The following is a 14,689-nucleotide window of genomic DNA, read 5'->3' on the forward strand; positions in this document are numbered from 1 at the left end:
CATACCACCCACGCGAATCGTCAAAACGCTAAAGTCAGAAAGAATCTCGTTTGTTTTCTAGGTCAGCTATAGCTAGTGAACAGTCATAAGCAATTCAAATATTATGCATGTTTAAATTAATATATGTAAATCTATGAGCGATACCTGAAGACACAACTTTTGAAACATGCGGCTCGTAAATACAAGGATTAGTCACGTCACTTCACAAAAAATGACCAGTAGCGACGCCTTCTGTTATCCTTATAATATTTAGATTTATTTATTTTTGTACACAATGAAACTATTTTAAAAGAGGTATTTATCTATAGTTCTGCGCTCTGAAGTTATGCCAATATTTCGTTTTTTTATTTATTCATCATGCGCATTTGTGGCGTTCTAATCCATGCTGCAGTTCCACTCTCAATCTGTTTCCACGTGGTCTCACTGGGAGAGAGGAATCGGAAAGGGGGACTCACCATCTCTTGCTAAAACCCATCACGCTTTTGTGCCTTCTCTTCATTTTGCACAATCCTTGCCACAAAGTATGCAACTTCCCGTGTTGTATAAAGTCTAATATTATCAAGTAAGCGGGTTACGATGATATTCAGCGTCGATGAATTAGTAGCGTTTTCTATTTTTTAAGCTCGTTTCCCTGTTTCTTCTCGTTTACCCTTTTGGTACTGCCGTCGCTTTTAGTCATCACAATAGTTGACGACGCCAACAGTAACGTGAGTCGTCGCTAAGCCAAGCTGTCGAATTCGGACGACAAGTGGGATACTCATACAGTCTTTTAGGAGTTTATCTATCTTTCTTTCTTTCTGTGTATCATCCTCCGTTCAACAACTGAACCATTCTTTCAATTAAAGCACTTTCCTGCACAAATTTTGTAAATTATTACATGGCTGATACTTGCGATTTGAAGTGATGCATAGATGCTATGCATGGGCGAATCTGTGAAGCGTCTCAGGACTTTTGGCCCGCCTTCACATGGCCGTTTGATGTCGGTGTTGATGAGACAGCAACAACTCTCTGGCGGGACGCACATTGGTTGCCCTTTGAAACACTTTATTGGAGACGCATCGTCACCCGCAATTACTTCCAGCAGCCTTCGCCGTGCTAAATTGCACTCAACGATTGCCACAGCGGCTGTCGTGCCACGAAAAAACTGCATGCGGGGAGCAGTATAGAGTGAAAGGCTATGTTGCTACTGGTGTGGGTATCACAAGTGGGCTCCCGTTACGGTGGCTTATGACTGCGTCCAGACCAGACTAGGACCAAGGTGAAAGCCCACAAAGTGCAGACAATGTTTACTTTATGTTTTTTGCCGAGGGCGAGGCGAACAGAAAGCATAATAATACTATAGAGACCACTAAAGAAAGCTTCTACTAGAGGTTTTGCATGGTCATTCGTTGTCAGCATAACTAACCCTAGGACTTAAGGAGATCTCATTGTGCTTCACAGACTAGCCGGGCCAGTTGGCAAGAAACTAATCTGCAGAAACCACAATAGGTCATTCAGGAGCATAGACGATGTTTTCAAAAGATTTGACGTGGCGAGTCAGATGGACTGGCGTGCTTTACGTATTGACGCGCATAAATGGACATAGTTGCAGCTACAACCGCGCAAGCCTCCAAGACAGCACACATCGCCGCCGCGGCCTTCAGTGACGACCTGTAAGACGTAGGGCAAACAGCGGCAGGCGGAAGGGGATCAGCTATGACTAAGTGCGTCCACCTGTAGGTCTCCGAGGTCTTACGAGGCTAGTCGTTCTTCCATACCTGTATGCCTCTGGTGTCTTGCCTTGCGCTGCCATTGGTTACCACCGCCGGCACTCATCAACAGGCCAGCCCCTGTGTATAGTATGGTATAACAAGCGGTTGAGTACTCGTAGAACTGACTGTTTCGCTTGAACTCTGCGTAGTCTGTTGCTGCCAGCGGTTCATGACGATAACGTCAGCGGAGGGTTTGGCCTTCGAAGGCGAGCATGTGGGATGAAACGCTAGGACCAAACGGCGCGCGCACGCGGCCAACGCGAATAGTAGCCCTGTGTGAACGACCACCAACGTCGCCAAAAACAACGGCGGAGGGTCGTAGACCATCACTAGCACTACTGATATATCCCTATTCAAAAAAAGGGGAAGAAATGAATTGATGGCGTCTTACTGCCGCAGTTGTTAGTGCCTGTGTCGATTATTGCACTTCTGCCGTACAAAGGTAAACACGCTCGCAAAGCTACTCACACAGCCAATTTATGCTCAGCGCGCTATAGTCGGCCCGAGAAATTGTTAAGTAGCGAATAGAAGCTAAGACGGGTAGCAAAAGTAAAGTAGTTTCTGTCTTTAGCTCCCTCATTCTATATGTGCCGCTAGCGTACTAACCGACTAGAATTTATACATATCGTAGTAGATCAATTATTGGAATCTAGATATGTAACTAAATATATGACCACTAGTCTGCTTCATATTGGTGGCAGCAATGGGCGGGCTGGCTGGCTGGCTGGCGTTATGGATACCTGGGTGATCGGATCGTGTTGCTGGAATTGGCATTCGAGGCCCAGCCGATGAGGTGGACTGAAGAACTTGAGCGCTTAAATGGAGATCGCGGGTAGTACTCTGACTGGATAATAGCAAAAGTGCAGCAGTGCTCGGAAGGAACGTACCGAGTGTGATTCGACTCGCGTGTATGGTAAGCAACGGTTTCGAAAATAAACCATACGACTGTTTCTCTCCAGGGAAAACTAAGTTATCTGAGTTGTTTTTATCGCCACAGAAAGGACGCAGAAACGCTCAACGACTTGTGTGTCCGAAACGAAAATTGCACGAAGAGCTCGGGATCAAGCTCGAATCTAGGGTGTTCCTGGTTAACGGCGAAAGTAGCGTGAAGTCAGCTACTCTTGCCAGCTTTGCCATAGCGGCAAGAGTCAATTCCTATGCCCAGTTAGTTCAAGTAGTTGGAGACTATACGCTGGTATAGCTTGACGCTTGCTCTTGGAGTGTACCACCAAGGATGAGCATTTGTTGCTGCTCTGCGAGAGGGCATATTAACCCGCAGTGGCCGCAAGTAACGCAAGGTACAATAAACTACGAATGGAAGCTCTAATTGTGTTCGTACTATGTGGCTTGAAGGCCTTACTGCACATTCGCTGATCCGCGTGCCTCGCATTAAAAATACCATCCTCAGTGCTCTAATCTGGCGTATAAACAAGCTAGTCCTTAGTAGTCGGCGGTAAGAAAAGCATCTCGGAAGCGACTGACAGTCAATCGGTTTACTTTCGATGATCACACCCTATGTCGAAACGGTCCTAAAGGCTTATCAATATTAACTGAAACTGGTGTTTGTCATTGGAGCCATGCAAACGTGAACAAGACCATACGCCGACTGGTAACATGCTATTTTCCAGACAAAGGGGCATAGGCCAAAATAGGGGTGTACGTACATACGAGATATGTGTACCGATCTGTAGGAAAAAGTCGAGAGAATGCGTCTCTTTCTAATCTTTGACAAAGTATCTGCGAATTTGCCGCATGAAATTTATGAGCAGCCGCCCATTTGAGGAGTACAAATGACTACGATACCCTCTCCTGATAGGTACGCCACTTGCCTTGGAGATGATGAAATCTCGCCCAACACGTGCTCGTACAGATCATGAGAAGGTCTACGCAGCTCACTAAACTCTAAAGGTCACCGGTCGCAAAATAAGGATATTTCGCTAGATAGACATGGTACAGTCGTATTAGGTCAAATATTATAGTTTAATTATGTCTTCGGCTATTGCTGTCAGCCTGGTTAGTGCTCCGCAATACATCCACCAACACTAAGCACCAAAGAGAGTAGAAGTAGCCAAAAGTTAACAGGATAGATGGGTGGCCAACACTTTTCTGTATCAGAAGAAGGCGACGAAAAGCGCACACGTTTTCTATTCGATGGTTGAACATAATGCATACATTTGAATACATAAACACATCCGACACAATAGAAGTAGTACCAGCAGTGATCGTAACAGAGCTTCCAGTCCATCCGAACTAATACGAAGAAAGGTCTGTAACACATTGATACAAATAAAACGACTAGGCTTATCAAAACAATCAGTCCAGTAATGATTTCACCATAGACGAGTACGATACAAATGCATGGATAATACCCCTAACATCACATCGCTACGATGAACTTTATTTACCACTGACAGTGGCCACTCGTCCTGGTCGCCTTGACCTGCTGTCGCTACTGCCCACCATGAGCAGACCTCCAAAGAAGAGGAATCTACAGCTTTTCCTCCGGGCCACGCTAACTAAGTTTTGTGGGCCATAATTGCAACAAAACTCGGCGAATTTTAAGAGGTTATATAAGTTGATTATGTTTAATAAAGTTTTTGGTATATTTATCGAGCAGGTAATGCGCCAGAAACTTAGAACTGAAATTCTAAAGTAAAACATATCGTATCGTAATAACTTAATCAACTATATAAGGTTCAATTAACAACAATAGTTACAGCATGGGATGAAACGTGTGTGTGTAAAAATGATTCCTGTTCAATTAAAAGTTCATCAATTAATTTAAATCTCTGGCTTGATGAGTAGGTATATTTTTCATGTGTGTGCGTGTCTGCAGGTATCACCTGTTCTGATAACGGCCCACGCAGATGGTTGCATCTTAAATTAGAAACGATTAGTGCTCGTCCACTAAATATTGTGTATTCTTCTATATATCTGTACGTATATAGACGATGTATGATCAAAGCATAGTAGAAGCTAATCATATAGAATGTACAATATATATAAACGTGGGAGATGATCGAAGCCGATAGAGATAATTCTGCGAGACGGGTGACTAGGCCGCGGCAACAGCAGCAGCAGCAGCACCTTTCGAGCAAAACCGATGCCCAGAACCAACTATTATCTCATGCGCCATCACGTCCACTACTGCATTGCCTTACCGTTCTGATACAATGATTTCCACTGACAGCAGCGACGGCGCTGCTGTTAGAGGACATTGTATGTAGATGGCATGTTATGACTCGGATGAGGTCACCGTATTACGAGATACTAAGAACAATTAGTTTGAAATGAGCAGCTATTAATAACGACAGCGTGCAGCCTCCCCGTGTACATTGCTCTCGAACATGAAGCATTTTTAAAAATTCTTCTCTAGAAAGCTATATATATATAAAGAAACGAACCTTAATGAGAGAGCACAGGCCTAATATCCAGTTTCTAGGAACATTCGACGGGTCACAAAGGCAATGCGGGTTGCTCTTAATCAGGACCGAAATTCTGCCATTAGGAAGATGGATCGGTAACTCAAGTTGACAACAACTTGACATCCTTTCGTAGTAGATAACAAAGTTCTGATAAAATGGTGCCGCTAGACCCAATCAGCCAACTTGCGTATGCATATGATAAAGCAATAGACTATGTTTGGTAAGAGATTCCTCTATCTTATAGTGTACAACAATTTTTTTTGATTACTAAATGCTTCGAATTATACGAATCGCAGCGCACTGTAACATATGACAAATGCGTGATAGCTACTTAAGGCAGGAAAAGGAGGGCTGCAATGAGGAGAGGAGGGCAACGGCGGCCATAGAGGTACATACTACGTGTGTTACAGTATAAATGTTGTAATGCATACGATTCCTAATATCGATACAATCTGATCCGGCCAGAGGAAATCTAAAACAAGACTCTTTTTGAGTGGTATTCCTGATGTGAGAAACAAATTGGTTTTTAGTGTCTCTCGAAGTATAATACTGCAGGCAGTGTTCATCTGTTAGAAGCATCTGCTAAACATTACATCGACATTATATTAGCTCGTTAGTTAGTCAAAATTACATAGTAAAATAAATAATGTTATTCGCATCTCATTTCAAAGCATTTGCAGGACAGCAAATGACTACAATGTGGATCTTTTGCTCGCCGAATAGTTTTCTTGCTGACGTCAGACTGGCTGTAACAGGGTATGTACAACCGGCGCGGCAAAATCCATCATTTTGTACTAAACAACTGAAAAACGTAATGAGCCATATTAAACTTTCATAAATTTAAATCTAGACAAAACGAATTGATTGCTAAAACTGCTCCAGATGCTAATGTATTACCTATGTAATATCGGTATGCACTTTTTAAGTGAGGTAAATAAGGCACACTTATTTATCTTATTTTAACAGTCAATAACGGCTTTGCTTACTGTGGCCCGTTTAACTGGCAGCTAACTAACGATGGCGTATCTTTTGTTTTGGACATTTTTGGCCAATAGACACAGTCACAGAAGGCTGATGATATATGGGCAACATGCGCGTCAAAGCTTCTATTTGCCCTTGTCAAGATTGCCTACAATAGCGATCAAAATAATCAGACAACTTAACTTTTTATGATATTAATTGGGATCTTTCGTTGGCGACACAGAAAATCGTATATAAATGAATAATAACCCGTACGAGAGTTTATAATAATCCCTTAACTAGTTCAATCGTTTTTTGGATTTTGAACAAAATTGTAATAATAATTGTATGAATAAGAAAGCATCCTGATCGTCGCTCTAAATTGTCCATAGGTGAAAATTTTGCCACTTGTTATTATTTAACGTCAACCACGTACAGAACACACACGTAACAGAAGGAAACAACATTCACAGTTCAAATCACTAAGTGTACATCCACACGAGCAGTAGTCTTCTGCCTTATTCTTTAAAAATAAAAAACAAATTATGTAAAGTTAAAGAAAAGCTCGTAGATACGTTTAGTTTCTACTGATCATGATTGTGTGATTCGGCTCACGATCCCAACGATTTTTTATTTCACTTATACTTAGCTGAACTACACACCTCAGTAGAGCCATGTAATAAATCAAGTCGTAGTCCAGCGAAGATATTACAAACCTACTTGACTTCAGACTGCAAATCAGAATTTTTTCTATTGAGAACTGGCTCATGCGTTCAAGATATCTCTCTGATGAGAGAACCAGACGGCGTGTAGCTTACTACGAATCGGAAGGTATCGACCTGTTCTATTACCTTAATTCGCTCCTCGACTGTTGCAGGTTAAAAGGTATGTATATATATTTTTTTAACATATATTTTCATGATAACTTAACATGAGAATTTTTTTTCCCAATTCATACCCTAATAAAATATTTTTCAGGATTGAGAGCCATCTATGAAGTAGATCGATGAGAAAATTATCGCATAATCTACTCTTGTTAGGCATTATAATACAGCTCGACAAGCAGTCCTGTCGCATTTACAAGTTTTCCTTACCGCTTGAACTGCATGAGACTTCGCGAACAACTTATGGGATCTTGTAGAGAACAATCTAGACAAGCGTTCGCCTCACAAAGGCAACTTAACCATAAACAAACCAATATATTTACCGATTTAACTGCCTGCGACTGCTGCCAGCAATACATACAGTAAACGTAATAGCAGAGTCTATTCAGACCCGCTCAGCTAATGGAAAACGCTTGCAATTTTCTAGCGACGAAAAAGATTCATCTAGAGTAAATAAACTTTAGCACTTAAGAGTAAAAAAAGTCACTATTTGAAGTACTGAGCAGTGACGGTTTCGGGAGTTCTAATGTAACGCGCCAAATAGAATGCGAGTTAACTACAATTGGGGTCCGATCATTAACATTAATTAGTAAACATGGCTAACCGTCAATTAATCATCGGGTTCGTTTTCAACTCTAAGCAAAAGCAAAAGTAGCCATTTCACACGGGCCACAACAGCAATTAATCAATAAACTACGCCACTTTATCTATATTAATTTCATTGCGGTTGCTAATTGTATCTTTCTGCCTATCCACGGCCATGAAGAGCAGATGGAGTCTCCGTGTTATTGTTCCCGACCAAGTTTCGTCGTCTCTATTTATTATTTGTACACGAAAATTAGGCTTTCAAGTGATTTTGTGTGTTCCAGGATGGAGCCCGGTTAATTTAAATTGAATTCATTAGAAATTGCACCGAAGTTATGGCCAGCCCGTTCACTCAGCGATATAGACAAACGCATCGAAAGCTTTATCGTAGTTCGCCATATTCCATTTAAAGCTGCATACTATTTGAATGTTGGTTATTAAGCCTATTTTTACTTGACAATGCTTTTGAGAGCAGACAATCTGCGTCCCTATAGAGGATCGTTATTTCTAGTTCGCCATCGTATTTAAACAAAGCCACTTAGACGAAACTTACTTTGAGCCCGCACCGTCAACCGCATTTCGCTTGTTTTATTTGTGTGAGCTAAAATCTGGTATGTCGCGTATTTATCCTTCTGAAAGCTCCCTAGTTGTTCGATATAAATGGCCATTAGCTTCGCGAAACCCTCTACATTTAAACAGGACAAGTATATTTAGGTTCAATCTATTTGTGTGGCCTATAGCTATCCGATTAACTTTATCAAGGTTAATTTAAGATCAAAGGGGAATGCGAATTTTTTAATAACGAGAGCGGCATTACAACATTTGACCGCCAAAGGCATTCACGACCGGTTCAAGTGCAGTTAAAAACAACCAAAGGTTCGTTTCGTTATAAAGTGAATTACAGCGACGATATGAAAACGTGTATTTTTTCATGTTGGCCTCTTTTGACCAGTTAGTTACTATCGCATCCTGCTTCTTTTGCAGCTCCAGTACTCTGAACTGGAATGACGTCTTTTAAGCTAAACGCTAGCTAGAAACTACAGGCGGCAAAAACACATGTTTCTATGTTTTCTTCTTCTTCTTCTTCTTCTTCTTCTTCTGATTGAATGACTCGTTCTCTATTCGGCGCTGGTCATAACCACATTCCTCTATCGGCAAGCTTTCTACCTTTTAGAGGAGCGTCCCTGTGAGCCCACATTGCGATTTCTATTCGCTTCAAGGCGCCATACGACGAGATCCATAAAAATGGGGAAAACGAGAGGAAACATTCTTCGAAAAGAATTTCCGCCTCAGTTTTTCAAAACGACTCCGTCCTTTTCATCGTCGTTTGGAAGAGCAACCATCTATGAAAGACAGGACTGCGAGAACCCGGCAGACTACGCTTACGCTGGTAGTTGGGGGGCGGGAAGCGTGTGTTTAGTAGCTTTAGAGGCTGAGAATGGAAAGCGACAGACAGAGAGAGAGAGAGAGAGAGATGCGTTTTCGTTGAAATTCATTCTCTTTTAGAGATGATACCGCTGATCCCCCGGGGGAGGGGGGGAGACTTAAACTCTGAGTAGCCACTTCCTGGTGGAGCATCAAAAGGCTTGTTCTATTGAACATAACACTCTTTGTTTATGATCACATCCACTGTTTGGACGGTATCTCTTTGACTGGAATTAAAAAAAAATACAATTCAAGCTGCTTCAAGGGTTCTAAAATGATGTCTTTAATGAGTACACCTAACTGTCGTATATACTCTATATAACCATATTAAGAAATTTGCTGCTGATCTTTACCAACTACTGACAGAAACTCGCACCTAATTTGTCATTCATATTATATTTGTGTATTTATGTATATAATTAATAATAATAGACAAAATGAAATTCAAGAGCATAATATTTGGTATATTATTACAACAGCTCCACAGTAAGCTTCGGAACTTCGCTGTCGAAGTTTATTAAAAATAGTGTCCTTGGCCTAAATCAATGGCTCACATCTGCCTTTTTTTTGGGATCATCCGAAGTTGCAAACGGATTTTTTTTCTTTTTACCAGATTCTGATTTAAATTCATTGATCTGCATTAACTCTGTTTTACGAACCATAATGTTCCTTTCACCTAAACAGACAATATTCCGACGATCATAAGTGAGTGGTAATATCTGTATGCATATAGCTATTTGTAAAGTTGTGTACGCTCAGTGAGGATATTGACTGATCTTTCTTTGTGGCAGAAGTTTGCCTAACCTTGCCCTGTGCCCCCTACTTTTGCTGCATACAGCATTGTCACGACGAACGTAGTATTTAGAAATAAAGAATATTAATATTACGTCATAGAACGGACTAACAGTCAAACGACAAGACATTTTGCTTCAGCCCCATTTGCTGGCGGTGCTTCGCCCTTATACCAGCTATGGTCCTGTGTGTTGGGCCTACCAGTCAGTCAACTAACGTCTTCTTTTTGCAACTGCTGTAAACTTTCGGCACACAGACTTACCACAAAGATGACGACAACAGGGATGGGCTCTAGAACCTTGTGGACTGATCTACCTTTTCCCTGCAACAGCCGCCCTGTGGGCGTCGACGCCTCGAGCCTATTTGACCGACTACACTGCACATCTCACACTGCTACAACACGCTTGGCTGTACGTGCGAACGCGTGACTGTGCCTACGAACGTTTATCGGACTCTGCTGCTCGAGAGAAAGAAAGAGGTGTTGTTCAGGCTGCCTGCCTGCCTGCCTGCCTGCCTGCCCGCCTGCCTGGAGGTCTCGGACTCGCCGAGTTCAGCTCACAAGAAGCGGAGGCCACAAGCGAAAGTGAACAGGCGCAGTAGCAGCAGCAGCCTATGTCGTTCTAGTAACAGCAGTCGTAGCTGTAGTAAAGTCCACGGCTTATGCCGCTGTCGATGAGGAGCATATGGATTTTCCATCGTTAAGCGTTGTCAACACTGCTTGTACCGACTGTCCGCCGCGCGCTCATGGAACAGGCTCTACTCGACTGGCGCCATAAAGCGCGCCCTTGCCGTCGGCGTACCATAACGACCCGCATCCAAACTCCTGTTCAAGATCTGCATAGAGGAAACTAATCACCACCATCACGATTGTGTTTATCATTATGAATAACGACACTTGCTTGCATGTTCGTCAATCAGAGGGGATTATGGATTTCGATCTCGACGAAAGTGAACCTTCTAATAAGTTTGTTGCTCTCTATTATATTCTATGAGCACCGATTAGCAAACATTCATGAAGAATTCTAAGGTTTTGTATGTGGAAATTATACATACCTTGAGCTAGTGAGAGTGGCCAATATTTCCTTTTTTAAGCTGACTCGGTCTATTTCTAGTTTTCAATTAGCATATTCAAGACAGACCTTCGATCAGACAGTATGGACCAAATACAAAACTTGTTAAAACAGTACAATAATCGTTGTGATCGTCTGCACGTGTCAAACGAAATAAGCATTGTTTAAACGATAATTAAACTTTCCATTGATGAGTTTGAACCGTCAATTTTCAGCCAGTACATATATTCGTCTATGCTTTAGCATGCGGCAAACCCTTACAGGGAAGACCAGTAATTACCCGTTGTGACACTGTATTTTCATATTATTTGTATCGTATTTGTAACGCACGTTCTACCTTAGTTAAGCTCATCTGTATGGCATGCTAAAAAAAGAGCTTCACTTCCCTTCTGGTTTTTTTTAGCCCCAGGGCTTATGAGCTCAGCATTTATTGCAGCTAAAATTGATGCAGTTACTTCTTCTGATGAACGAACTTGCGAAGGATGGTCAGCATAAATCTTGGTTGACTATTTTTCATAGCATCGATAAACCACTCAATACTATCGATACGATTACACGAAAGTCTCCGAAAGCTCTTGTTTTCTAGATCATCATTCCTTAGATTTTAGATACCATTTGCCTTCGTCAAACCTATATCAATATTAATAAAGCAATTTCAAAATTAATACTGGAAAAATCTTTCCAAGAAGATTGTTTCGTTTGTTTAATTCGCGAATTGAAATATGCTATTTTCTGAGAACTTATTCATAATTGCTAATTCACAAATTGAAATATGCTATTTTCTGAGAACTTACTCATAATCGCTAAAAAATATAGGAAACATTTAAAGTTCGGTTAAAACGCTTAGTCTCTAATAGTTATCACCACATCACTACAATCAACTCACATTGGCCTTCCATCAGAAATGTGCATAGCAACGGAAAATCCAAATTTGGAATGTTCAGGGCCGCTGTGCATGAGCACATGAGCCAGGTCCACATTCACTGCACGAACACCGAGTATCACACAATACCCGAGGCATAAAAGCCGGGCTAAAGGATGTCGCAACATCGCCATCACTGCCGATACTCTTAACACGCACTCTTCCTTTTCGTTCTATTGCAATTTAAATAAGATTTCCTTAATATTAATACAGACGGCTCAGTAGCGACTTATGCTGCGTGATGATCAGATTAATCTTTTTATGCCACTTCGAAGTGTATGTGCTCCTCTACCTTATCAACGGGCTTTGTTGTTTTCCCTTGTTTCGCCGGTAAAATCCTCTAAAATCTGAATAGCTTTAATAATCATGTCAGTATTCATTCAGGCAAGTCGTAAAAAGCTGCCACAGCGATGTTTAATCTCAGGTCACAATGCTGATGCTGCTACATCGAGTTTGCGGTAAGAACAATAGTTCTCACATCACACTGATCCTTCTGCCTATGGCCTACTATCCGACTTGACGTACTGCGCTGTTTTTCAGAGTTCGAGCTCGGTGCTAGTCGTCATGCAGGACCAGAACAGACACACTTAACTGTGCTCATTCACTCTGTGATTCCGGTATATTTCTGCAGTAGTGTGCACTCAAGGCAGTGTGCACGTTATTCTTGAGGGAAAAGTCCTTTTTGCCTTTGGCTCGCTCACCTACTCCGGAAGGGAAAGTCGGTTCACCCTTACCCATTATCCCGTCGCACTCTCTCAGTCGGACATACAGCAGCTCTAAATGCACACGAGCTATCGGAGAGAGGTTGTTAGAGCGAGAAAGAATTAAATGAATAGAATAGGGAAGTCAGAGACTCACAATAATATCTTCTCTCCTAAAAAAATATCTGTCTATTTTATTTTAAACCCCTCACACGTTCCCAGTAGTTTTAACCATCCCTATCCTCTTATGATTATGTTCTGCATCTCAAAATTGTTTCGCAATAAAGTCTAAAACTTGGGTATCACTAGTAATGAGGTCAACTCAACATCTCTCAATTCAGTTAAGCTATTCCTTCGTGTAAGCACAGACCTATTAAAACGATAAAAAGGCGTTCAAAACAATCCTATCGATGTTGTTTATAAAAATTACAAGAACTCTGTGTCGTAATTCTTGCAACATATTGATCTCAGAAAGTTTATGATTCCTCAACAGTTTTAGAGAATGCACTGGTAAAGACATTACTCTATTCCCATATTTTCTTTTACACAAAATTTGAAGGATAATATATTTGTAGTCAATTAGGCCTTGTTTAAAATTGTTTGATTAGTTGCGTTTTGAAATTGCCGAATCCGCCAATTTTGAAATATGTCGTCTTCCATACACAAGACAAACTAATTGCCGGGTAACAGACGTTGGACAAATATATGTGCCACATGCATGATGCTAATCACTAGGGTAAGTTTGCTTTCTTCTGACATACACCTGTATCTCCGTAAAATGAAACGTGTCTAAGATTTATAAATTCATTTTATAGTAGTAGTATGTAGAAAAATTAGAGTATTGAATCTCAGCTCACCCTGTCTATCTTTAACAAACTTATGAAATTTTTCCTCTTCGACTCTTTATCAAATGTGCGGCAAAACTTTTTCTTTTTCACATGTCACGAGTATTCGCGTATTGACCCATCAGAATGCGATACATACAGATATACATGCATGCATGCAGCCCGTCCATTGAGCTCGATAATTTCTCCACTCATGCAACTATTAACAAATTGCTGGCATTGAACTTCTCACTCTGACAATTCTTTGAAGCGATACATTTAAAATTGGTACTGAGTTCTGACGTAGGCAGAGGCGAAAGTCAGATAAGGCAAAAGAATAAATCACATGCGTAGCAAACAAATACGGCACTCTAGATTTAAATTTAAAAAGATACTTTTGATAAACTTGATGTGTTTATATGAATATGCGTTTTATACATTGCTACAATGACCAAAAAATGCATTTGGAGATTTTCAAGACGCTAACGTTGTAACTGTCACACTTTAAAATACGTCGTATTCATTACTATAACAACCACTAGACCTTCGATAAACGCTCACAGTTGAACACAGCAGTATGTGAAAATCATGTATAATAGGTATTGAAGCTTTTTCTTGTCGGTGCTAGCAAACAATCGATTGCCTTAATTGGTTAAATAGCGAAACGAAAAGCTGTTATATAGGCATCATTCGATGCAATAGTTCGGGTGCACAGAATCACAAGCCAGCGCCTTCTCCAGCAGTGGTTTGACTTCGATGAAGTGGCCAGCGCGAAAGCGTCTGTGCCAGAAGAGGTGCCAAGGACGTCTGTCTGAATTTAGTAAGAGATCTCTTACTGCACGTAAAACGCTCTGCGTTGACCATTTTTTACTATCAAACACTACTTTCGCTAAGCCAGTAGTCACAAAGCAGGTTTCCACCGCAATTTGTTGCATTGCTTTTATTTTTTTCTTACCAACATACCTATGACACATCTATACATGTAAATATTTTTTGTTGTTGTCGGTTTATGAGCCTTTCTAATAGTGTTGTTTTATTATGGATTTCTTACAAAAGTCTAGGACAAGATAGCAAAGGCGATTCTTGTTTGGAAATAGTAAACTCTCGGCTAGGCAGTATACCTCACAGCTTCAAATAGAAAAAAGACGAGGAATAAAACCAATATTTTGGGTATTCATGGTGAAACAGACCACATGATATTTTCTGTGGGTAACCCAGTAAAATAAAGATTTAATCTAGTATAATATACATTCTCTATATATTCGCACTTTGCTAACGTTTGAATTACCCCCTAATTTCCTACGTAGACTGTACGGCACGGTAGTCATTAGTGCTTAATACATTACCACT

At 41.0% G+C, this 14,689-nt stretch overlaps 1 protein-coding gene across 3 annotated transcripts in view; it reads right to left on the bottom strand.

The window, feature by feature from the left end:
* The window catches only part of LOC111262027 (integrin alpha-8), a 45,082-nt gene extending 32,619 nt beyond the window's left edge, over nt 1-12,463 (bottom strand). The window contains exon 1 of one of the 3 annotated variants that reach the window (XM_022835995.2): nt 11,779-12,463. In XM_022835995.2, the coding sequence (XP_022691730.1) occupies nt 11,779-11,948 (170 nt within the window). In that variant the 5' untranslated portion in view covers nt 11,949-12,463. Of the gene's footprint in view, nt 1-455; nt 1,776-11,778 lie in introns of those variants that run through there. The other 2 variants (XM_022835997.2, XM_022835996.2) reach the window with 2 other exon arrangements.
* Between the last annotated feature and the right edge of the window lie 2,226 nt (nt 12,464-14,689).

Source organism: Varroa jacobsoni, unplaced genomic scaffold (genome assembly GCF_002532875.2).
Source record: "Varroa jacobsoni isolate VJ856 unplaced genomic scaffold, vjacob_1.0 scaffold_622, whole genome shotgun sequence".
In the NCBI taxonomy this organism is placed as follows: domain Eukaryota; kingdom Metazoa; phylum Arthropoda; class Arachnida; order Mesostigmata; family Varroidae; genus Varroa; species Varroa jacobsoni.